Source organism: Hippocampus guttulatus, chromosome 21 (genome assembly GCF_054856545.1).
Source record: "Hippocampus guttulatus isolate MCC_2025c chromosome 21, RoL_Hgut_1.0, whole genome shotgun sequence".
NCBI lineage: Eukaryota > Metazoa > Chordata > Actinopteri > Syngnathiformes > Syngnathidae > Hippocampus > Hippocampus guttulatus.
Window position 1 is genome coordinate 7442865 of NC_141281.1, and position 24841 is coordinate 7467705.

Sequence of the window (24841 nt, forward strand, 5' to 3'; positions counted from 1 at the left end):
TCCGTAAATATAGCAAATACTGTAAGACTTGTTTTCACCTCAGTCGGTCCACTTGTGAAGGAAGTGGCGGGTGGAAGCCAAATGATTCTTGTGCTTTCGTTTTATTGATGAGCGAGAGGCCACGTTCATTCACTCTTGTGCATTTTTGTTGTAAGGCAACAGGGAGGAGCACGGGGGCCTTTGACGGCTTGTGGCTTGTGCTCCTCCTCTCTGGCTTTGCAAAAGGCAACGCGTTATATGCGCAATACAAAACCAAAGATGAAAACTCCTGCGCTCATGCGACGCGGACACCTGATTTTCTTCTTTGACAGCAGTCCAAACGAAAATAATAAATTAATGAGGTCACCCTAAAGAGACCGACGCTTCCAGTGTAGGTAAGGAGGAGAAAAAAAAATGGAGACGGACCTGAGGTTTTTGGGGGGGTTTGCGTGGCAGGAGAACTTCTCAGCTGACCGCTGCCGCCGTCACTTCCTCCTCGTTCATTTCCCTATTGTCCTCTTGGTCCAGGTTGGCAACGGGCACGTTGTAGTGCCGGTCGTCCTCGGTGATGAGACTGATGTGGGGCCATTGGTCCTTGTGCTCGGCGGGGTAGTAGGCCACAAATTCCTCGGTGTCGGCCATGTACAAGCGGTACACTTGCAGGGTGCAGTGCAAGGCGTCGCCCAGCAGGCACATCTCCACCTCACGAACCAAAAGACAATTTAGATTTGGGGAAAAAAAAAAAAAAGACTAACATTTCCCTATTTACACATTTGCTTGGCTGCCATTTAATTTTTGGGAATTGCATACCTGCGAAGTCAAACACAATTATTTGACACGAATTAACGGAAAGGAAATGCACTTCTGCTTGAAGGAATCAAAAGAGCACCAACGCTATTGTTCTTGAATGTCGTGATGCTCACCTGCTCCAGTCCGGCACTGACGCCCACGCGGCTCAGGTGGTTGGCGAGGAAGGCGCGCGGGCAGTCGGATGAGTCGCGCGCAAACAGCAGCCAGCAGAAGAGCGGCACGTCGCGACCGCCGCGCATGCCGGCGTGCAGCCGGACGGCGCGGCGCAGCATCAGCAGTTTGAGCGCCTCCAGCATGGCCGCCTCCTCCTCACCCCCTCGAAAGGCGGCGTCACACAGCCGGAGGCGCTCGGCGGCCGATGGGCAGCGCGCCGCCGCGTGCCACTGTGGACGGCCGGGAAGACGGGACTTGATTAGAAACCCAAGTCACAGTCTTTTATCATTTTAAATGCGCCGAGGCCTCCTCGAACCAGATCTGGACGGAAATTTCACGTATTCTCCCTTTGCCCGGGCTGCGAGCCTCAACAAAGTGCCAAATGGAATTGGCGAAGTTGCATTTGCATCATCTAGCTAACGGATGAACCAACGGCCATGCACGTAAGAGAAAATTCTTGGGCGCTCGTGAACCTTGTTTCGGAGGATCTCCAAGGAGCTTTGAAGCCGCACGGTAGCATCCGGCTGCGCTTCATCCTCGCCTGGAAACGTCCACTGACCCATCAGCTCGGACAGATCCTGCGAAAGCGTCAAGAAAAGGCAAGCCCTTACTTTTGACCTTCTTCTGTGATGTAACCAGGCTAGACGTCTAGAAGCTATTGGGAGGAGGCGGGGCAAAACAAACAAGTGAGAGTTAATGTGTCCCAAGAATGACAAAGGATTTATAAAAGGGTGAAAGTTTAACGGTGAGCGGTTAATGCTCAATAATGTTTGGCCATGTTTAACCGGACGATGGAGGTGGGGGGTTACCGCGGCCACGCCATCGTCGTCCTCATCATCATCATCCTCCTCCTCCTGAAGCCACACGGGCACCTGAGAAGCCTGAGAGAGCACCTGAAACAAGGTGGCACGCAGGGCGCAGTAGTTGTCCCCCCGCACTTGACGCACACTCGCAAAGCGCTGCGACAGCTCCTTGTAACCCTGCAGGATGGACACAGCGAGTCAGCGACAACTAAATCACAACCAGACACACATTGAGAACATCGTTGCATTTGGTTAAATCTATTGCTTTCAAAACATTGCCACTCTTTCGAGCAAGGACTTAAAATGATTTTAATTGGGGTTAGGAGCTATCTAATTTTATTACCAAATATTCACAACAGATGAATTCATTCATTACTTTCTTTAGATAAAATCGATTAAACATGGTTTAATATTTTCCTTTCTAGTACTTTCTAATAAATATAAAATCAATTTGTTTATTGTGGCAACTAGCAGAGCTAACCACTGCGCAGTATGCACCTTTAGTCTCTGGGTAAATATACTAAAAATGAGATGTGATTTAAATCAAATGTATGTATTATCTGACATTTCATGGTAAATTAGTTAAAATTCTCAATTTCTGTTCAATCTGTTATTAACTCATTCACTCCCAAAGACGTTTTTAAACATCTTTTCAGACTTGGTCCAGAATTGGCTGGTACTGAATGAGTTAAATACAGCTAGCACATACTATACAGTACACGGGGTGGACCACAAGTTTCCATACCCAAAATACATACCGTGCACTTCCTTATACTGTGTATATATGGAAGCTTAAGGCCTACCCTGTACATACAATTATCATTGTTCCATCCTTGCATGCTTAACGATATTTTTTGGGTTCGTTTGTTTGTTGGACTTGTAATCCTTTTTGATTTGAGCATTTGTTTGCACTTCAACTTGTATTGACAAATAAGAGCGACAGCAGTCTGCAGACAGAGAGTCAAGCCACCTTCCTAATGAGAGCACTTTTGGCCGTGTTGCCTCTCCACTCTCGCTCGCTATAAGACAAAATGTCCATCGCCGGGCCCAAACTGCATCTGGCCTCCACTGTGGAGCACATGAGGAACAACGTTATGTCTGCTCTAAGGCATAATCATAGCTTGTGGCGTCTGACACGCGCCAGTGGACTGCAACGACAACAACGAGCCTAATTGCATGCTACATGTTCCGAAATCTTTTGTGCCCGACTCGTTGCAACTGGCAAGCAAGCAATTTTTTTTTCAAACTGTTGGTGGAACTCCCCTCACTGGGGTAGAATACAAACAGTATTGATCTTCAACAGAATTCAGACCTGGACGGCTCCCGCCATTTACAAGAGAAGTATTTTGTTTGTTGTTAGACTGGGATCGTTTCTGCGTAGGCACTTGAGCGCCGTTGAACTTGCATTGGATCCAATTCAACAGTCTTCCACGACGGACTCATGTGTGCAAAGACGCATCGGAATGAAACGTTGGGGCAGGGCGGGGGTGTCTATGTGTCTTTGTTAGAGCAAGATCTCGATTTAGAATGCATGCTTCCACTCAGCACTTGCACGACTGATTCAGAGCGAGATCCACGGATGAGCTCACGTGGGCTGCTCTCTAACGGTGCCGCTTGTGCGTCATTGGGAGACTCCCCTTCTCCTCTGTACAGATCTTTGTCACTGGGAAGAAAAAAAAACAACAACAACAACATGAAACCGCTTTGGGATTTTATACATGCGAACGTAAGACATTACGGAAAGTTAGCCAGGGCGGCTTTGCGTTAGGTAAGCAGAGCTGCGTGGGGTGCCTCAGTGCACACTCCGCATGAACCTTTGCCTCCACAAGTCAAAATGCTCTCTTTGTTTTGAAAGGTAACACAGTAACTCTGGTCCTCAAAGACCGCTGTCCTGCACGTTTTAGACGACTCCCTGCTCTAACACATCTGATTCAAATGATCAGGATGGTGATCAGGCTCCTGAAGAGCTTGCTGATGAGCTGATCATTATTGTGTTGGAGGAGGGAGACTTCTAAAACATGCAGGAAAGGGGCCCTCGAGGACCAAGGAAGGGGAACATAAACTTCTAGAAGCGCACCTGCTCCTCAAACTGCCTTCAGCGGGTCCGACTTCTTCTCGAAGCACTTGTGGAGTTTCTTCTGATAGCTCTTCATCCTCCCCGCCCTCCATCGTTTCCACGTTCTTGTCATCCTCTGTGGCTGCGGGGCAGCCGCCGTCTTGATCGTCTGCAACATGCTGGACGATGTTTTCCTGCTGGTTTTCCTTCGTTCTGTGCAGGCTGCAGAAAGCAAATGTTTTTGGGGTTTTTTTAACTGCAGGCTATAATCTGTGCTCATCAATCATGGGTAAAGGCCCTGGTGCGCATACGTCCCCTTGTGGACGCGAGGAGAAGTACCGCAAGACAACACAAGGAGTACTGTACTGTGTTGTTTTGGAAGCAGTTGCAACCCGCTGACCTGCTGGTGACTTCAGGCGTGGCCGTCAGCGTCTCCACATCGGTAAAGTGTGCAGGGCGTTTCTCCTCCTCACCGCCCAGCTTCGCTTCTGTGGGCTGTGCACATGCATCATGGCCTTTTTCGTCCTGGCCAGATATCAAGGCTGAACACTCGCCATCTTCCGAGCTCTCATTCACTAAGCTACACGCAGAGGGAAAACAAAAATCAGAACTTCACTTTTTTTATTTTTTTTTTATGGGGCAACATGATTCTACATGAACACAGCAAAGTACAAACTGACCTGATGGGATTTGATAAGACATACGGTCAAATTTAGATCAACATTTTCAGCACATTACAGTTTTATTTTTCAATAAAATGCACTGATATGCACACTTGTTATTTTTCTTTGCATTTTTGTCAAAAACAGATTTTTCAACAAGGCATTTTAAATATGCGGGGTCATTGTCTCCACACGAGGGGGTACTATGTTAAAGACTGAAACCACCAGACAAGACACGACAAACAACATAGTCTTGTGGAATTCATCCATTCTACAGAGCACATCGTACGTCACGTGACTCACCAGCTGGGCTCGGACGTGTTCTCCTGACACATTGTGGTCATGGTTGCCTCCTGAGTGTGGGCTGAAGATGGCGCGTCGTCTTCGTTCCAACAAAGCTCCGTCACCATCGTGCAGCCATTTGCAACTTTAGAGCTCACGTCGCCCTCGTCATCATGGCTGCAAACATCAGACACGTCTGCGTACATTTGCGCTTCTTGCGGGGTGCCATCTTGGTTTCGAACCGGAACGGATGAGGCCGGACACCGGTCACCATATTCCCATTGAGAGTCCACTTCCTGTGGGAGGACAGATGAGCCGCTCTTGTCCAGAGAAGTCTCCACACTTTCTTCTCTGGTGATGCCGTGATCGAGTGCGGCTTTGTCGGACACGTGCGCGGCATCCCCCAGTAAGGATCCATTTTCCCGCGCGACCATATACTCAGACACATCTGATTTGGGAAGCTTCAACTGCACGTCATCAGTGTCCTTCACTTTTAATGGCACCGTGTCAGTCATCTTCCTGGGTGACACAAAAAGGACACAAAAATACTAAATGATGCAACATGTATATGCTAACCAGTCGATCACTGTGCCGCCCTTAGTGGGGAAATTTCAACCACAATTGTTTTGTATTGATTTGTTGATTGATTATAGTGTCCTGCTTGCTCAAGTCTCACCTTATGTTGTTGTCTCCTTGGGGGCCACACGTACCCCCGACCGTTCCTGCCAAGTGGCCCGTGGGCGAAGCGGCCTTGGTGTCATCTTTTAGCAAACCGCTTCGCTCCTCTGCACTGCCAGAGGGACGCTGAGGACGAAAGCAGCAGCCCCCCATTGGAGTGCTCCCGTCAACACAAGCGCGGGGGCCGACAGCGTCGCCTCGGGTCCTAGGAATGCGGCTGAACCAGGACGCTCATGCCTGAAACAACAATATGAAGAGTGAGTGGACAAAAGGTGGAACAAAATGGTTGCCTCTTCATCACAAAGGAAAAATGGCAAGCACGTTTCAGGAGAAAAAATACTCATGTATCAGCGTGATGCAGTGTAGATGACACAACAATAAACATTTTCCTCAACCAAAACCCCATTCCATCATTTCTTTTGTGTGTGTATGTTTTAAGCTAAGTGGTGTCTGGGGAACCTACTTTCTGATTAATACAAAGATATCAACAGAACTGGTTGTGACTACCCGCGACCCTAGTGAGGATCAAGCGGTTCGGAAAATGGATGGATGGTTGTGACTATTCCCCTGCCCCCCTCATTCTTACAGAGGCGCTTTGACTCACTGCGTTAAATTCATTCCTTGACCACCACGAAACTGAGTGACTAACACTGAATCTTATTTTGCTCCAAATTGAGCAACAAAGCGTCACTTTCAGGTCTATCGCCAGCCAATCAGGTTCAGCTCAATTGGTTGGCTGAGGTTGGATGACTGCTCCATCGATTGCTCTGGCCTGGCTTTTGGAAGTGACGATTTGCTGCTGAAATAGCATTTTTTAAGAGGGAGCGTGTACGTTGAATACTTCGATAGCTATAACATTCAGCGCTAATAATTTCGATTGAGAATCTGATGACATCGATACTTCCATACTGTAGCCAATGTTTTGGTCAAGTGAGTGCTCGCAGTGTTATGTATGTAGTATTTTAAAAAAATGTTAACTCCCTTGACTACACTTATGACACACATTCGACATCACAGATGATGCCAAGATCTGCTTCCACACACGAGTGGCGTCACACTGCGTAACAACACGTTCCACGGATGCGCCAACAAGAACCCACACAAAATCATCAAATGAACACGTTTAAAGGGACGGACGGGGGACGACCTGAGAAGACTGTAAAAAGCGTCCAAGGTTGACAGGTAGCATGAAACGCAGCTGCTACTGCTTTGGCTTTTGCTTCGCCCAAGTGAAGCTAACTAGCCGGCTAGCGCTAGCTCATTGGGAAACTTCCAGCACACAAATCAACACGCCCGCCCGGTCCTCTCGACGCGGCTGCTTTAGGAACTCCAGCGCCGCGCTGGAGCTCCTTTGTACTCACGCGAGTGGGACATTGTGTTGTTTTTGATATACGATAGATAAAAAAGAAATTAAAATAACATTTTAAAAAAAGGTGGTGGGCGTGTGGTAGGGGGGGTTGGTGCCGGAGGAAGCGGAACAAACGCGTACAATGGGGGCGGGGCTATGGAGGGTCACGGCTCCAGATTGACGCGCTGACGTCATCGCGGGACGCACCGAGCGATGCTGCGTTCATCGGCCCCATGGATATTGCAGTACAAATTCATCCATCCATCCATTTTCCGAACCGCTTAATCCTCACTAGGGTCGCGGGGGATGCTGGAGCCTATCCCAGCTGTCTTCGGGCAGTAGGCGGGGGACACCCTGAATCGGTTGCCAGCCAATCGCAGGGCACACAGAGACAAACAACCATCCACGCTCACATTCACACCTAGGGACAATTCTAGAGAGTTCAATCAGCCTGCCATGCATGTTTTTGGAATGTGGGAGGAAACCGGAGTACCCGGAGAAAACCCACGCAGGCCCGGGGAGAACATGCAAACTCCACACAGGGAGGCCGGAGCTGGAATCGAACCCGGTACCTCTGCACTGTGAAGTCGACGTGCTAACCACTGGACTACCGGGCCGCCCTGCAGTACAAATTGACTTACAAAATATAATAATCATAGCAATAATAATAAAATGATGCATCAGATTTTATTCAAGAAAAAATAGATCTTTAATATAGAAATTAAGTAAAGAATTGGCCTTCTAAAAAGTATTTTCTTCAGTGCAATGAATAACAGTTTATTCATTTCAATACATTCAAGAACAGTTAAAGAAACGCAAGTGAATTTGACTTGCATTTTTTACTACATGTATTACACAAACAACAGTGACAATGATTTGGAGAAATTAGGTCAGAAGAAATCTGACAAAACCAACCAAATCATTTTAAATATATAAATTAAGTGGAATTGGACATCTGAAAAGGATTTCCCCATGTGCTTAATTAAGCTTTCATTCGTTTAATCAATAAAAAACATCTTAATTATATTCTAATTAGTAAAACACATTTTTTTACTTTAAAAAACGGATGAAATATTAAGTGAATTCATTGCATTTGTATTTTAAAATAATTGTTATTATTTCGGTTTCCATGTGACACTACCCGTACACAATCTGTTGTCCGACCTACAGTGGATCTCACCTTTTTTGGATGTCGATCAACCTTCTCAAATTCAAGTCCAAAGTATGCAGCTCATCATGGTTGCCTTTCAAAGCCATTGTGGTGGTGTACAGAGCACCAAAGAGGACAATTGTCTCCATGTCCCAATATTTCATTGTCAGTATGAAGAAGATGTCAGTTCAATATCTTCTAGCTCATTGATGTGCTCCAACAACCCAGGAGGCAGCCCCAGCTCTGCCACAATGTCCTTGCAGCTCTGCACCAGCTGGCTGAAAATTGTTTCATGGGCGCAAGACGATGACTGAGTGTCACTGTCGCTGCCCACTGAATGTAACGTGTGAACATGTGGAGGAGAATCTGTGTCCATGCAACAGTCGCTTTCTGGGCAGTTCTTCGATGGCGCCACCCCGAGGTCCTCCAGGCTCTCGGCCACATCGTTCACACTGGGAGGGAGCTGCTTCTCCATGGCCGTCATGATTTCCGCCACGATGGAATCCTCGTGCTTTGAAACGCGCTGGAGGAGATCCGTGACTGAGGCAGGGAAGGGCAGGCCGCGATGCTCCACCTGGTACCAGCTCCCAATTGCGCTTGAAGGGAGCGAAAAATATAATAAAAGAAACGTGAAAAACAATTTTAAGGAAAACGTTGGACAGATGGACAGATCTTTCTTATCTTGCCCACTGAATTGAATGGAAATACCATGAATGTAGTCCAGTCGCACCTACCCACCCCCGAATCCTGCAAACCAATTCATGGTGCTGCTCCCTCTGGTGTGCCCGCCTTGGCCACCAGAGGGCAGTACACAACAGTGATGCAGACACAAGTGACTACCATAGGATTACTTGTACAACTACTTTCATTGATGATGTAATAGCCATTTTTCTGAGAAGCGAAAGACAGTATGGCTGTACCATACAATCCCTCGAAGTCGTCCAACGGCCAGAGTCTTGGCCGCTCCCTCTTGGAAGCCCTCCTTAAAGCCCACTTCCAGCGCCGCGTCCTCGCCGGCGTCAGCGCCGTCCACATAACCGTCCTGACCGTCATTTTGACATGGAAAAATATTAATCAAAATATATGAATGAACAATAGCAGGGCTACGCCACGTATTATATGCAACTTTAAAATTGTACATTTCCAGAGCGACTATGAGAATGTCAACAAATGAATCAGTGATGGTCTCGAGATCGTGATAGACCCTCCGGTTCGCGACACCAACACAACAAGAGTAAGGAAAAATTACTCTTACGCGGATTCTTCTCTTCATGTTGAGCGCCCATTCGTTGGCTGAAATGTCAAGTTCGTCCGCGATCTCCTCAAAAACGTCGTCCGTCCCGTTTGACGCCGCTTTCAGCCACGACATCGCTTCCAGGTGGACAGGAGAAACGCAAACCAGCACTATACTGTATTGGGACGATGGCGTGACGCCAGACCGGAAGCGGCTTCTTCTTCGACGGCAAAGTAGCCAGCTCCAGTTTGACAGCATCGTCACCTGCAGGGCAAATTTCGCCAACGCAGCTAGTTACAAAAGACTCGACTTGTAAAACTGATAAATCCTGCAGGGAGCGCCAGAGTTTCCCGTTAAACTAGTCAGTAGCTGGTGGTCTCCAGCCAGACCCGTTTGGTTCAAGGGGGCGGCTAAGGTCGACTCTGTCCGTCCTCAACCCGACAAGGCTTCCTCGTGAATAGTGTGACTGTGTGAGGGTTCTGCAAAATCCTAAATATACTCGAAAGTCAGCATAATTTATCATCTTTGTGGGTGAAATGTGATGAAAAACTGGCTGTCGTCTTCTATTCCAAATCAAATGCTGTTTTGTTGTTGATGTTATTACGGCCATCAAACACGCGCTGCTGGTGAATTTATCGCCATCCGTTGCATCTTTACAGCTTCCCGTTTCACTTGACAACACGGGACGACCATCAAACGCATTATTGTGAGGCATCAATTATGCATTTCAACCTGGTGTGGAATAAAAAAAAACAGCGGGATGCATTAGAGCACTGTTTGTTGTTGTTGTTGTTGTTTTTACACCAAGTAGCACCTCAAAGAATTCTTCTGTCAAAGTATAAGTACAATATAGGAGTGTAGTAGGCTTTGAGTGTCCATCCAAAATGAAAACTTTTTTGTTTTTTCTTTAAAAAAAAAGGATATTTTAAAGTTCTATAGTATTATTGTTATTTTATGTTCAATGTTCCATTAAGCCCTTTGTTACAGCTGCAGCTGTTGTGAAAGCGCGATATAAATACAGGTGTATTGTATACGATTGTAACTAAAAATTGCATCTAAATAAATATTTGAAAACCAACCCATTTCAAAGTTGTGATTGTTTTGTACTTAAAAGTTAAATAAAATGAACTGAACATGCACGATACTGCGTTGAAAAAAAATGTTGACTGGAACATCCAGTTGGAACATTTCATTCAGTGATTGTTTTGTACGCCACTAGAGGGAGCCCACGTATCACGAGGGGAGTACGTAAAAAAATCTCAAGTGCCCGCCTTCCCTCAAACAACCATCGACCCCCCCAGCCCCCAAACTTATTTCTCCAACTGCTGCATTTCCCTCCAATTTCCCAGCGTGTTCATTTTCGGTGCCTAATGGCGCATCATTTTGCCCCAGAATTAATCCTCAGAATCAAAACAGATTTTCCAGGGAGCAATCTCCCATCAAGTATTGATTTTTTTTTCCTTTTTTTTTTTTTTTTGACTCACACCGGCCGAGCCTGTGGTCCCTAATTTAAGATGACAGGCCAGCAGCACAATGGAGCCAGCAAAGCACCTTGGGAGCTCTTTTTCCTCCTCCTCCTCTTGATGGATAGATGGGGAGGTTACACCACACTTGCGCATCAATGTGCTCGCGCTGTTTTTTTTTTCCATCTTGAGGCCACGCAGGTGCAGCCATCAGCCATCATTAGGGGGTCCGTCTTTGACCGATTAATGCCCCCCCCCCATTGGTCATTTTGAAGAGGGGGGCCTTCATGAGAGCGCAAAAGGAGACGAGCATGACAGGACACATCACTTGAACAACTCGATTTCATTTTTTTTTTCACAAAGCAACATTTATTCAATAGTTTTGCTCAGTGTGTTTCTTTACCATGGAATTATATTGCTGCCGCAGGAGGAAAAAAAGGTTCAATAACAGTTGATGCCGTGTTAAAAGGATAAAAATACTCATCTGTCAGGTGTGCTTCTCTGTTTGTCCAAAGTTTGTTGAGTTTTGGTGGCACTGCGATGATGACTTGACATATGAGGAGGTCACGAGTGGCTGGTCCTCTTCAGGCGCAACATTTTCCAGAGAAGCTCAAGGACGACTTGCTGCTATGATTGCTGTCCTGTTTACATTAAACGCCACTTTTCAAGTGTTTCAAGTACGGTACACGAACTCAAGTGGACGTACGTGACACGTTAAAAGTTGCATTTCCCCCCTCAAGCGCGACAAGCATCAAGTCGGGAGCGTAAGCAAACGTAACCTTTCGTGTTGCATTTGTATGATCGGAGGTGTCAAAAGTTGAAACGAATAAGCAGCAGTTCTTGCAGACAGCGAGTGAACTTGGCTGCGCTTGACCCTGACATGCTAAACGCAGAACATGCAATCGCCCGCGTGCGATGAGAGAGTGCAAACATCTGTGGAGAACCCAGGTGCCAACAGTCGGAGATGACGAGTCAATATGATCAATATAAAGCGCTATATAACAGCACTCCTTTGACCATTTTGATCAATTTGAAATTTTCATGATGTCGGACTTTGATTTTGGTGTTTTTCAGCCACCGACGAACCCATTCGATTTGAATCAGACATTCGGTGGCTAATGTGTGTGTGTTTGTGAAAGCTTTCTCGTGGAAAAGACGAAGTGGGGCCGACTGACAAAGCGGTGGCACGCGTTTTCCTTTTTGAGCAAGTACGCAGACGACGGTGCCCATTTTCATCGGCGGGCGCAATTAAAAAAGGCAAACAAAGGAACATCAGAGCATGTCTGCCAGCGAAGCTGAAAACCTCCTGCAAGACCAAAACGCATCAGTCTTAATATTAATAATGCATCTGCTCAGCGTGCTTTTTATTTTTTTTATCTTTTTTTTGGTATTATGATTATTTTATTATTTACTCGTTTCCTCCTCTCGTCTTCAAAAGCAATGGACAGGAGTGCCAACGACGTCTCAAACTTTTTGGAGTTTGCTTTCAAAAGGCTCCCTTCACTTTACTTTCTTTGCCCTTCTGTTTGTGGTTGTTTGCTGGTTTGTTGACTAGAGGCTACGTATCTGCACTGCCCCCCCCCCCCCAAACAAAAACACATCTTTCCACTTGTCAATAACAGCTTTTCCTACAGGGGGATGTACTTCCATTTGCCCGGGGTGATTGGAAGAGGTCACCTGAAGTCTGCTTTCACTAAACACTTCTTTTATGCACCTCTAAAAAAGATATAATTTTTAAAAATTCTTTCCTTGAAGAATATTTACACTCCACGTTATTGAAAACACTTTTTCTGTTGACCTGTATGAAGCGCACGGGCTTAGAAATATCGTGAATATTTGTATGTGACTAACTGACTCAAACTTAGTTCATACACACACACACACACCAAAAAAAAGAAAATATAAAATAAACTGCAGCAATAAGTATAAAATTGTGCAACCGAGCTGAGAAATGCAAAAAAAAAAAAAGAAAAAAGACAAATCCATCAGAACACTGATGTCAAACAATTGTTTATTCCTAACGTGATGGTACGAATCAAAGTAGACAGTCTTGAAGCTTTTCTTTGTTTTTCTTCTTTCTCAGAAATAAACCAAGCCAGAAAAAAAGTGCTTCGTAGTAAATGACCAAAGCAGATGTTGCTCCATCATGGATTAATAAGCTTCATCAGAATTCAAAACATAGGGGGGGAAAAAAAAACAACCTCTGCAGAATGTTTGAGCTTTGGTTCTTGAGTCAGTTGATGTCTGGTAAAAAAAAAAAAAAATCAAGTGGCAAGATGATTGTTGGCAAATGTTACGTAGGAACAAACAACAAAAAAGCAACAACGCAATCCAAGTGAGGCAAAGCCGACGCCGTCGTCGTCGTCGTCTGTACACGTCTTCCCTTATGAATTTATTTGTTTCAAGATTGTCAAGGTGGTGAAAAAGGGCTCTGTACAATGTGCATAACAAGTCGACAGCTTTGGTCCAGCCCACTCACAAAAAAAGAGCAAAAGTCCACCAAAACACTCTTTCCTGCGTGTGTGTGTGTGTGTGTGTTCCAGTCACCATTTGACTTCCTGTTTTGAGGGTTAATGTGACAATTCCTTGAATGAAAAGCGATGAAACATTTCGAATGGCAACAAACCTCTTGACATAGGCTACCCGGACAAAAGTATTGGGACAAATGAGCCCCCCCCACAAGCTCCAACATTTCTGGCAAAAAGGCAAAATGAAGATTGCAACCAATCTAAATCAGATTGATTGGGAGGCGTATCCCAATACTTTTGGTACAATGAGTGAATTCATCAGGATATTTAGGGGAGGGGCTTTAAATCCCCTGTTGTGTTTGCTCGGGTCAATCTGACCCGCTGAGTGTGTGTGTGTGGGGATATATATATGAATGGTAACCCTAATCGTACATGTTTAATTCATGGTAAAGTGTCAAGAATGGAAATAAAAAAGAATTAATTGCAAATTCCATTTTTTTCCCCCCAGGCCAACAGCAGCTTCATTCAGATTCAGTTGGGAACAAACAAACAAACAAACAAACAAACAAGCTATTTGGATTCTCAGGATGGTGTTTGCGGGTTAATTTGACCCAAGCACATTTAATTACCGCAAAGTAATTAAAAACAATTTTTAGTTCATCATATGATTAACCCAATAAGCAACCTTTACATTTCATATTTATAGTTGATGACACTAAAGCCCTTACGCTTTTTTTTTTAAAAATTGGACTGTAAATGGCTTCGGGAATTTTTAATGATTCAAACGCATCAGAACAAACAAAAAGTTAGATTTCAATGCATTGAAATGATGTTTTTTTTTTTTTTTTTTAAAGAACTGATGACTTCAAATGAGGCGAGTTTGACCCGCAACATACCAGGAGGTTTAAAACCCAGGCAGAACAAATGCGCCATGAGTGGGAAGTGTTTCAAAAAATAAAAGTCGGACATAAGCGTTATCATCACATTTAAAGGGTTTTTTGATCAACAACTTCATTTTGGGGCTTTCAGGGCTGCTCCTGCAGCTGCTGCCACATGCAGATGAAAGCGTGACATGCAAATATTGCCAACATTTACAAGGCTTGACATGACTATTTTTTTGGAGGGGAGGGGCGTTTTTATTAGTCATTTTTAGGGTTGTTCTTGTTTTAGTGTTCAAAGTGAGCTGATCGGGGAGTTGCTTTGAAAAAAGTCCTTGAGCTGAAAAAGTCTGTGGTGTTCTTTGGCTATCAGGCTTTGGCAACGCACCACCACCACCATCATCATCATCATCATCACTCCCGCTTCATCATCGTGCGCGTGGTTTTTATAAATAGCTGTAAAAGTTGTACAAAAGTCAAGAGGAAACATTACCTTTGTGATCCCGATGGAGTGAGCGCGTGACTGGGAAGTGCGACGACGACGATCGTATGTACACGAAAAGAAGGAATGAGGGGGGAAAAAAATGGTCGCTTTTGGCTTATTTGCGTCTGAGGCTACAAATGTAAAAATGTACATTAGAAAAGTAATTTCCGATGCCACATACTTTGGTAAATAGTGTTTTCATTTGGTATGTTCTCCCCCCCACCACCCACCCCTCACAATTGGTTTGACCTGCCAACACTTTTGTACAGTGGTACCTTGACTTACGAGTCAAATTCATTCCGTAACTAAAACAATTCTTATATAAGCAGGAATATACCGCAGATAAATCCCCCCCCACCCCCCTCCGATTATTTTTTTTTTTTGCTGGTGACAGCTAGCAAAAAAAGGCGCTGAGCCGCCAGCTGCAAGGTCGTAAGTCGAGGCACCGCTGTGTATCTTTTTCACATTTCAATCTCCGGCTTGTTTTTTATTAATTTTTTTTGGTTGAGTGAAAATCACGACGACGACATAAGAGTTTATCTCAAGAGTCCGGGAGCGGGGATTTCTCATTTGTGGGTATCGTGGTGCGGGTCCCCAAGGTCCAGGGTGGGTGGTGGTAGAGCGGCCCCTCCGCCGCTGCCCTCGGGCTGCTTGAGGCGCTTGATGGTGTTCTTGAGCGCCTGGCGCTTGTTGCAGAACCAGACGCGCACCACCTCGCGGTCGTAGTTGAGCTTTTCGGCGATCTCGGTCATTTCCTGGCCCGAAGGGTGCGTGTTCTTCTCAAAGTGGCTGTTGAGGATCTCCAGCGCCTGCGGCGTGAACGAGGTGCGCCGCTTGCGCTTTTTGGAGGGCTCGCTGCCGATAAAGTCGCTCAGGTTCTGCATGCCCGAGCGGTGGCGGGCCTCAGCCTCGGCCATCCAGCGCTCCAGAACCGGCTTAATCTTCTGGGCGCTTTTAGGGGTGATGTCCAACTTCTCAAACCTGGCAGGATATAAAAGGCCAGGGTTCAGTTTGCCTGTCAGACTGCTAGCTATCGTGCTCTCTTGGGCTTCCTGCGGTAGGAAAAAGTGGCTTCTCAGGATGGTGTGTCTGGGGAGAGTCGAGAAAAAAAACAAGCTTACTCAAAAGCTGCCTACTGCCCCACCCAAAAAAAAAAAAAAACCCTCCACTGGCCCAGGAAGTGTCACAGCGCATCCGTTTCAAACAAAACATCTTCCCGGACGTTGCCAGCGCCAAGCAGCATTGTGCTACTTTTGTTCAAAGTGATCCAAACACGGACGGCCCGTCATCATTTATTTACGACAGCAGCTCGAAACATTCAGCAAAATGTTCATCTCCAACATTTCATTCTTCAAAAGACACAACAAACACAAACAAGCTCCGCCTCAACACATCATACCAATAACCCGGGTCAACACCTCATTTGAATCGCAGATGGCTTCACGTGGCCCGAAACAGATGGTTGACACGGCTTGCTGAAAGGGCTTGACTTTTTTTTCTTCAGGTTTTTGAGACATTTCCATTTTTGCGCAATACAAATTTGACCATGCGTTGACTTTATAGTTTTGACCCTTCAGAAAAAAAAATCTATCTGCTGAACATGACCCTTCATTGATAAATATAATTAAATATATTACAGAATAGTATGATGATTATATTAGTAGGATTATTAAAAATGAGGGCCACACACACACACACACACACACACACACACACACACACACACACACACACACACACACACACACACACACACACACACACACATTTGTGTTTATTTTACAAGCTAATGGCTTTTAATGTATGTTATAAATATTTCAATTATGCATGATTGTTAATATTGCATGCTGGGACTGTTTGACATGAGGAGGAGGAGAAGGAGGAAGAGTGAGGGAGGGGTGGGGGGGGGGCGTGTGGCTTTTCCCATTTTATCGGGCGTCTGATGTTGATGTGCTGAAATTTTTAAAGGTTGCCGTGTGCGGCGGGGCCAAAATAAAGCACAACACATGGCCATTCGGATGAATGGAGGACGCTGCGATGATGACATCAAGTCAAGGACGATTGAAGGGCGTTTCCAGTCAATGTGTCCAAACTCCCATGTCCCACACGGGTGAGGTGTTGAACCGTTTCCCCAGTAAAAGGGGTGACAGCTGCGTTTAACTCATTCAGTACCGGCCAATTCTAGACCAAGTCTGAAAAGACGTTTAAAAACGTCTTTGGGAGTGAATGAGTTAATACTATGTACTTAGACACTTGCTGCCTCGGCAGTGCCGTCCTGCCCGAAGTAATTATTCAGCAGCAGGGGCGTAATATTTGCCAGGTGACGCGGGAGGATGGTGAGGCGAGGGCGGTCGAGACACTGCTCACCTGCAGATGGCCGACTGACTGTAGGCGGGCCCCTCGGCCGCGCTGAGCGCCTGGCCCACCTGCGTCTGTGTCAGGCCCAGCGACAGGCGGCGGATCTTGAAGGCTTTGGCAAACTCGCGGATCTCTTCCAGGTTGACGCCGTCCACCTCGCTCGGGGCCGTCCCGGGGTCTGACGAGCGCACAACCACCCTGCGTTAGCCCGATTTACAAGCACACGCAACCGTTACGAACTGCTCTATGATATCATTGTGATCTCAACTGGAAAAGCATCTTATTCTTAATATATTATTCTAAACAGTAAACACGATGTATCATATAAATAATCTGTTGGCCTCTCAAAATGCGGTTTTACCGTATTGGCCCGAATATAAGACGGCCCTGATCATAAGACGACGCCCTCTTTTTCAAGACTCAAGTTTGAAAAAATACTTTTTGAACACCAAATTAATTTTTATACAGAAAATAATTACAGCACATCTGAAACAAATGATTATAACAATATATTTGAGAGAAAAAGCATCTTGAGGTTTACACCATAACGTCTCCTCAGCTGCCGGTTAACCTGGCCGATCTTCGACCCACTTTTCTCGAGATTGTCGCTACGTTTCTCCATTTTGTGTTATCTCTTCTACTATTTTCTTCTCTTTTTTTTCTTAACACTATTTTTTTATTTTTCTACTTTGTGCTACCGCTATTTTTATTTTTATTCTTCACGACAGGGGTTCGCTTTGGCCTGGGGAGTCAAGTTCAGAAGTCGCTTCAATGATATCTGGCGCCATCTAGCGTCGTGAATGGGTATAATGTCTAGACCCCTGAATATAAGACGACCTTTGTCTTGTCTTATTTCAATGCAAAAAACACCGTCTTATATTCGGGCCAATACGGTAATTCAGAAAAGTCCTCAACTATAATCTGTCCTCATTGAAACCACCTAATATCACATCCTTAAATCCACTCCACCTGAACGCATGCAAAATTACAACAATGAACCGTTGAATAATCATATTATATTGATTTCATCATGAGCATTTGTGGCCGCCGACTGTCGCTTGAGCGCGCACGCGGCGCGAGATGAAATCAACAAACCACAACTGAATCCAAGGCGAATTGTCGGAAAGAAGTGCTGAAGTGGAGACGTCCGCACATCAACCGGCGCGAAAAAAAAACACGAGAAGTTGTGGGCACGGCGCTAATAAGACAAATTGATGGCGGACGACAGGCGCCCGCCCGCCTGCTGGCATCCTGCTTAGCAAAGCAAAGTGCGGCGCGCCTGTCAATTATTCATTTTGGTCATTATCAATCAATTATTAAAAGGAATCCGCCAAGCGTGTTTAAGCCAAAAATCCATGGGGCTGCCATCTTGCCTCGTGCCTCTGTGTGTGAGACGTCCTCCAAAAAGTGTGAAGAAAAACAAAAGTGGGGAGGGAGGAGCACTCGCTATACTCCGTGCTGATGAACGCGGGTTCCCTGTGGAGAATGTTTACTTACAAAGCTAATGGGGAACATTGGACACCGCTCGCTCGCTTGGACACGCACAAAACATTTTGGAACGAAGCCGCACGCGATGAAAAATCAAACGTTCAAATAGAAATATTTTGTACATAGCAACAAATTCATCTTCAGTGTAGTTGCGCTCGTATATTTCAGAAAGGGATCATTTTCCCCTTGGTACTTAATCATTTCTATTTTGCACTATATTTTTCATTTAAATATTCCTGTACCACATAATCACATTATTATTCGGATTGTGCGGTGCACGGACACTGTTGGAATAATGAAATTGTACAAAAAAAAAATATAAGCATTTGTGTGGCGCGCACACTCACTGCTGACTAGCTGTCCCACGCTAAGCGCCGAGGATGAGGAGGAGGTGGTGGAGGAGGAGGAGGAAGAGGCCAGGTGCAGCGGGCTGTGCCGGTGGGCCATGTGGAGCAGGCCGGGCTGCGAGGACGAAGACGATGAGGATGACAATGAGGATGATGAGGACGAGGACGAGGAGGAGGAGGAGGCCGGGCCGCTTGCACCCTGCTGGGGCCGAGGCCACAAAAAAAATAAATAAAATTCAGGTTCAGTGTTTCAAGCAGTGGTGTCATGACTATGTAATAAACAGTTATGAAAGGAGCCACTTAGCAGCGAACCCATTTGTGTGCTTTTAACTGCTCCCGATTTCTTCTGGGGTCACTTACTGTCTTTGTCGGAGAAAAACAAAACAAAAAAAAAAATGGAAAGAGAACATTTGTTGACAAGCTCAGAGGCGCCGCTCCGTGAATCAAACGCAATTTCCAATTGGGTAAGCGGCGGCGGCACAATAACAATAACAATGTACTTTTCTGCTTTCCGCACCTTCCCGATGCGCTTTTACAACATCAAGACAGGAGCCTTGTCACGCCGGCTTCTCTTCGCCTCCTTTGCTAGTCATTATTTTCCGGGCGGCGTGTGTTTGTTGGGGCTACGCGCTAGTCAACAGCCGAGCTAGCACGCGCTGTCAGGACCGCTGACAGGCCGGGAGAATTATCTAGCTTGAGTTGGAAATATTCCCAACCGCAAGGTCCTGACAAGCGTAAATGATTCCCTTTCAAGCGGAGAGCCGCCCGCCGCTAAACATTATTTACAAACGCAATCATTCATGCCGGGTGGCGGGCGGACGCAATTAAACGTCCGTCTGCACGCATTGGGCAAGTTTTTAAGGGGCGGTTCTGCGAAGGCGAGCCAGTCAATATCCTTGACAATCGGCAAGCGTGTGACTTGTTTGGATCGTCAACTTTGGAGCTTTCAGTCTTCAAAAAGAAAGCTGCAAACGCCTGCCTAGGAGACTCCAACTGCTACATCCGCGGACAAATACAATGCCGCTCAATTTGAAACGGAGGTGCCCACCTGCTTGATGGGCGACAGCGTGATTCCCTGCGTGTTGATGACGGGCAGGATCTGATTGCCGATGACCGTGGCGATGATCTGCCCTTGCGCGTTGGTCAGGAGCTGCGGCGTGATGGGCGGCACCTGCAGCCCCGCGTTGCCGCCTCCCGATTGGCTGGACGGCCCTGCCGAGTTCGCCATCAGCGGGATTGTTCCGATGATCTGGGGAAAAATAAAATAAAATAAAATAAAATAAAATAAAATAAAATAAAAAGAAGGGTGACTGGCGTGGTTTGGATGCAGCTGGTGTGTGTGTGTGTAAAAGGACAAACCGCCAAAAAGAAAGACAGACAGTGTTTGAATGGCTGCTAAGTCTTCAGAATGTTGCCGAGCCGCTCGTCCAGACAAAAGCAAGCGAGGCAAGAGTGGACTGCTGGGAGCGCACTGCAAAGGTCAACACTGAATACCTGTTTGGATGCGTGTGTGTGAGCTGGTGCACACCAGTGCCTGTGTTAGCCATCACGCGGCGTGAGCATGAGCGTCTGAGTGTGTTGAAGTGTCTTTGTATGTCTTTACTGAGAGGAGTAGAAACAAAAGTGTTTCGTTTTTTTGTTTTTTTTTCCAGGTTCTGGTGCTTTTAATCCAACTCAGCGGGTGCCCCCCTCCCACCCCCGCCTGCACCCCCGGTCACCTTCATCCTGTGTGCTTGTAATCAGGAAGGGCAAATGCCAGAGTGCCGTTTCAATGGGTGGAAGCAGTTTGGAAGTTGACGTGGGCTCTTCAGTCTCGCTTCAGTCGGGACCCCCCCCCCCCCCCCCCGTTACGCACAACAGCCGCTCATGATCCCAAACCAGGACTTAAAATTTCGAGACCACAACTCATCAAGATCGAGGTTTTATGGGGGTCCAGACCGTGACAAGACTAAGGCCGCAAAAACACATTTTCTAACCCATGACAAAGTTGGAGAGCTCAACAAGATTCTCTGTTGATTTTTTTTCTTTGACAGCCACTGCGTCGCCATTCGCTTTTTGTGCCTTGACATACAAGCTCAGTTCCGTCCACGCTCTCAACTCAAAACTATTCAATCTCATATTGAGTGTCACTATTTGCCAAAGCGCTGCTTTTTGTCAAGTGAGCGCCACCATGTGTTCATATTTCAAGATTGCACACGTCAAAAAAAAAGATCCCAATGACAAAAACTTGCATGTCGGGTCACTCGTATGTCAAAGCGCCGCTGCGCTCAATCGCAATTCTTTACAATGAAGCCAAATGCGAGTCAAACGTATTTTGCAAAACTATTGACATCGCTTCACATCGGCTCCCTCGCCGCCCCTCCCCTCGCCAACATCGCTTTGACATAATCGGGGGGGATCGTCGCAAGCGAGGCGGGCCGGCAATCTGTAATTCATCCTCGCCACGGCTCATTTGGCTACGTTGCTTCGCATTAGGGTGCAGATAATTTATCTCTCTCTGCCTTGTGCTCGTTTCCTGCCACTTAGCATATTTTATTGCTGCGCCCTCGCCGCCCCCTCCCCCGGGCGACTTCCCCGCTTCGCATGCCGGCGCGGCACGACGGGGGGAACTTGTTCCACTCAATTATTCATGGTGGTCACGGCGCTAAGTGCTTGTTCCGTAAGCGTAATAAAAAGAGCGGGCGAGTGACAGCTTGCTTTGGAATATTCTTATGATGACACTCCAGGGCCTTGCTTGCTCACTTTTAAGTTTACTGACGCTTAATGTTGACGTTTTTTGCTTGATTACCTCCGCCAAGGATCTTGCTGGATGCTTTCATCACGTTCGTCTCATTTGCATGCCATGAAAATTTGATCGGGCTCCACACCCAGAAGAAGAAATTTGATGACGAGGTTTGGCCTTGGCGGAGGTCTCGTTTGCGTTTGTTTTCTACATTTGTCTGAGCCGCAGTCTGTTTTCAAGCATCCATGGTGTGAGGCGTACCCCCCCCCCCCCCCCACACACACACGAACACACACGGCCAGTCTGAATAATGCCGGGGAATAATGAGTCGGCCGTGGAGCAAAGGCTGCAGCCCGGAGGTTTGACCGTCTCGCTGACCCGATTATGTCAGGCGTCGTCAGGCCGCCCAAGACGCGACAAAAGCACATAGCGCGGCGCGTCGGCACGAGCCGGCGCTGCCGGCGTCTTCGGGAAATCCATACTGTCTCATTAGCCACGTTTAGCGTCAAGAGCGACGACGAGCGCGACCGCTCCGACACAATGATAGCACGCAGAGTTAAGTGCCGCATCACTGCTGCCACCAAACGAGCTTGGTGGCTTGTCTGGGAGTGGGAAGATTAAAATCCAAACATTAGTTTAGTGCAGCCAGATAACAACGCTCACAGGCATGTATTCTTTATCCTCGAAGAAAAACGACTACTATTGTCAGCACGACTGCGTTGGAGAGGCTTCATAAGGAGCAGCACACTGATCTGGATTGCAGCATTAAATCGGAATACATCAACTGCGTAATGCTTGATGTTCTATTGCACTGTTTTATTACTTGAATTAAAATTCTGTGTCAGCAAAGGTTGATAAAGCCTGATTTTCATTTCCATGAGCGCCATTCGAGTGTCGAAATGGCCTTTGAACAGCGTTCACCACCAAGTCAACGTATTGACGAGCGTCCGTCCGTGTGTTCAAACTCACAAATTTGCCTCGGATACGCGCCGGGATGAGATGATTCATTCGGCGAGGCTGGGCGATGACAAGTGCCATCATTCAAGCGTCCGCCTACTTACTGAGCAATTCTGCGAATATGACCAGCTCAGCGTTTTTTGGTGTGCTCGACAAGGGAATGCGGCAAGAAGTGCTTTTGTATGCTGAGGGCTGGCGCTCACCTGTCCTTGTGCGTTGGTCACCAGCTGCCCGCCGCCTCCTTGCAGGTTGGACAGGGTGTTGCCAAACACCTGCGAGTTGGCCGCCATGGCTGCGGCCGCCGCCGCCGCCGCCTGGCTGGCAAGAGGGTTCAGCGGCTGACGAAAAATACACCACAAGATTAGAAAAACAACTTTCTACCATGCACAACCGCGTGCAAACCAATATCAATGGCAAATTTGTGTTCTTGCAGGGGATGGGGCAAAATCGGGACCAAAAAAACAAACAAAAAAAACCCAGCCCGCGTGTCTCGCTGTGTAGCAAGCCAAACTTGAAATCCAAACCACTGAGCTCATTCCGTTAGCGCAGTCCGACCGCCGTTATATTATTATTACACTTTCTCAAATCTAATGACGAGGGCGGGGGACGGTGGTGGGAAGAGGGGGGGGATCAATACTTTTTCATTGACAGTAAAGGTTAAGCACATTAAGAATGACACGGCATTTGTCTTATGAAATCATATTTCATGTCAGCAGCCCCCCCCCCCTCTGAAATTGGCCGTGATTGATATTGCCTAGAAAGTCATCTGCTTCTTTTTCTTCCTTTATTGTCTTTTTATGTCTTCTTTCCATCAGACTACATTTTTTTACAAAGCTGGCTGTCGGCTTGCAGGAACTCCAAAAAAATGTGTGTGTGTGTGCGTGTGTGTGTGTGTGTATAAAAAAATCCTCCACCATTCTTGCATCTTGGCCCACTGTGATGATGCTTGTAGCCTAATGCACTTGACCGTTGGTGCCTTGAGGCCCAAGTTTAATATTCCTTCCTTCCTTCATTTATTCATTCATTCTCCGAACAGTGAAACCTCACTCGGGTTGCGGGCGTGCTGGAGACTACACAAGTTTAATATGTGCAGGGGAAGAAAAAGTCTTCAAAGTTAAGAAATGGCAATGAATGAAGGATAAATACGTTTTGTTTTCTGTTAACAGCCAATTAAACAGCGAGCCAGTTGTACTGAAAAGATCTTCAATAATAGTCCTTCCCGTTGGGTTAAATGGGCCTGAAAAGGAACGTCTGGCGTTATTGGTCAGGACTCCTGGGCGTGTGCGTTTCCAGAGCTAAACAGGTGATTTTCCGCCACAGCGACTCCTCGGCGGGAGGGAGCAAATGACAGGCCCATCCCAGCGTTTGCGCTGATTGCATGTGTTAGAGGAGATAAACAACGATTCTTCCCGTGTGTCAACACCGCCGCCGTTGTTGTGTTCGCCTTTTTTTTTCCACTACCTTAACACCCATACAAAGCAAAAGCCTCTATTTTCAGGACATACAGCAATCTGAGAGGCTACGCCAGGCTAAATGCATGTTTGGCTGCAATTGGTCCAAAGTGCGGCGTGCCTTTTGTTTTAGCTGCAGGTTGGCCTGGTGCGTGTAATCGGCCAAACGGGGAAAAGTAGCACCGCCGCAGAGCGTGGCCAAACTTGAAGACACCCTCCCCCCCCCAAACCCCCCAGCTGGAAATCGAAAATGGTTTGACACAAAGGAAGCACCGGTTGGTGCATGGAGAAAAGAGTGAAGAAGAGATAAAGGATTAAAGACGCAAACAGCATTTTTCTTTTGTACTTGCAAGGCAGATATAATCAGAGAATAAATATCAAATATTTTGTGAAGGTGATAATGGCTTTTGCTCATAGGACCTCACATTTAAGGTCAAATATTGTGCCGGTGGCTTTTATGATGTATACGGATGTCGCAATCATGCTTTTTTTGGTACCCGAGTCTGAGTCTTTGGTTTTAGTCCTGATCCAATACTACAGCAATGGATTGAGGAGAAAAAAAAAAAAAAAGAATGTGCATCCAGCGTGGCACAACCCATTATTAGGTTCAGGGGGCAATTACTTTTTGTGGGGAGAAAAAAAACAGGCCACGCCCACAAATAATGAGCATCATTGGGATGTGCTGAATATAGACTGAAAAAAAAATCCGTACCCTGTAAGGTACAACTGTATGAGTTTGACATTTTAAAATAAGAGAACAGAAAAAAAATTGATAAATAAAAAATCGAAAAGTTTTTCTCCCGTCTTCTACTTCAATGCGATGATGCACTTGTAAGTGTGACCACAGCTTTTCTTGTTAGTGAGAAGTGCACGTCTGGTGTTGTCCCCGGCGTACACGACGGTCATAACGGCCATATTGTCACAATAGGACAAAGTTGTCCCTCACAACATGCAAGTTTGTCCTCCCTCACGCACGCTTGATGTAATCAAGTGTGACACGAGAGCACACGCTGCGTATGTGTCGCCGCGGCCGCCGGCGGCCCTCGGCTGACTCTTCCCTCACGCCCTTC

The 24841-nt window shown here is 46.5% G+C and overlaps 3 protein-coding genes across 6 annotated transcripts in view; all 3 read right to left on the bottom strand.

Moving 5' to 3' along the window:
* Positions 1 to 82: 82 nt before the first annotated feature.
* On the bottom strand, positions 83 to 6917 carry LOC147186933 (uncharacterized). 2 transcript variants are annotated; one of them, XM_086101286.1, is made up of 11 exons: positions 6571 to 6917; positions 5422 to 5660; positions 4767 to 5264; positions 4202 to 4381; positions 3823 to 4023; positions 3335 to 3408; positions 2716 to 2813; positions 1752 to 1922; positions 1416 to 1520; positions 903 to 1172; positions 83 to 681 (listed from the first exon to the last, which is right to left on the bottom strand). In XM_086101286.1, the coding sequence occupies exons 2-11, from the start codon at positions 5574 to 5576 to the stop codon at positions 445 to 447; spliced, it is 1989 nt and encodes a 662-aa protein (XP_085957412.1). In that variant the 5' UTR covers positions 5577 to 5660; positions 6571 to 6917; the 3' UTR covers positions 83 to 444. The 2 variants fall into 2 exon arrangements, with proteins under 2 accessions (XP_085957412.1, XP_085957413.1); XM_086101287.1 differs by having other exon boundaries at positions 6785 to 6913.
* Positions 6918 to 7439: 522 nt separating this feature from the next.
* otulina (OTU deubiquitinase with linear linkage specificity a) lies at positions 7440 to 9371 on the bottom strand. Of its 3 annotated transcripts, XM_086102644.1 has the most exons (4): positions 9177 to 9370; positions 8842 to 8963; positions 8630 to 8710; positions 7440 to 8517 (listed from the first exon to the last, which is right to left on the bottom strand). In XM_086102644.1, the coding sequence occupies exons 1-4, from the start codon at positions 9288 to 9290 to the stop codon at positions 8088 to 8090; spliced, it is 747 nt and encodes a 248-aa protein (XP_085958770.1). In that variant the 5' UTR covers positions 9291 to 9370; the 3' UTR covers positions 7440 to 8087. The 3 variants fall into 3 exon arrangements, with proteins under 3 accessions (XP_085958770.1, XP_085958769.1, XP_085958771.1); XM_086102643.1 differs by having other exon boundaries at positions 8842 to 9371; XM_086102645.1 differs by lacking the exon at positions 8630 to 8710 and having other exon boundaries at positions 9177 to 9368.
* A 3241-nt stretch (positions 9372 to 12612) lies between these two features.
* Positions 12613 to 24841, bottom strand: part of pou6f2 (POU class 6 homeobox 2) — a 49415-nt gene continuing 37186 nt past the window's right edge. The window contains exons 5-9 of the mRNA XM_086101297.1: positions 22524 to 22658; positions 19690 to 19890; positions 18642 to 18840; positions 16816 to 16984; positions 12613 to 15537 (exon numbers count right to left, since the gene is read on the bottom strand). Coding sequence (XP_085957423.1) covers positions 15015 to 15537; positions 16816 to 16984; positions 18642 to 18840; positions 19690 to 19890; positions 22524 to 22658 — 1227 coding nt within the window. The 3' untranslated portion in view covers positions 12613 to 15014. The remainder of the gene's footprint in view (positions 15538 to 16815; positions 16985 to 18641; positions 18841 to 19689; positions 19891 to 22523; positions 22659 to 24841) is intronic.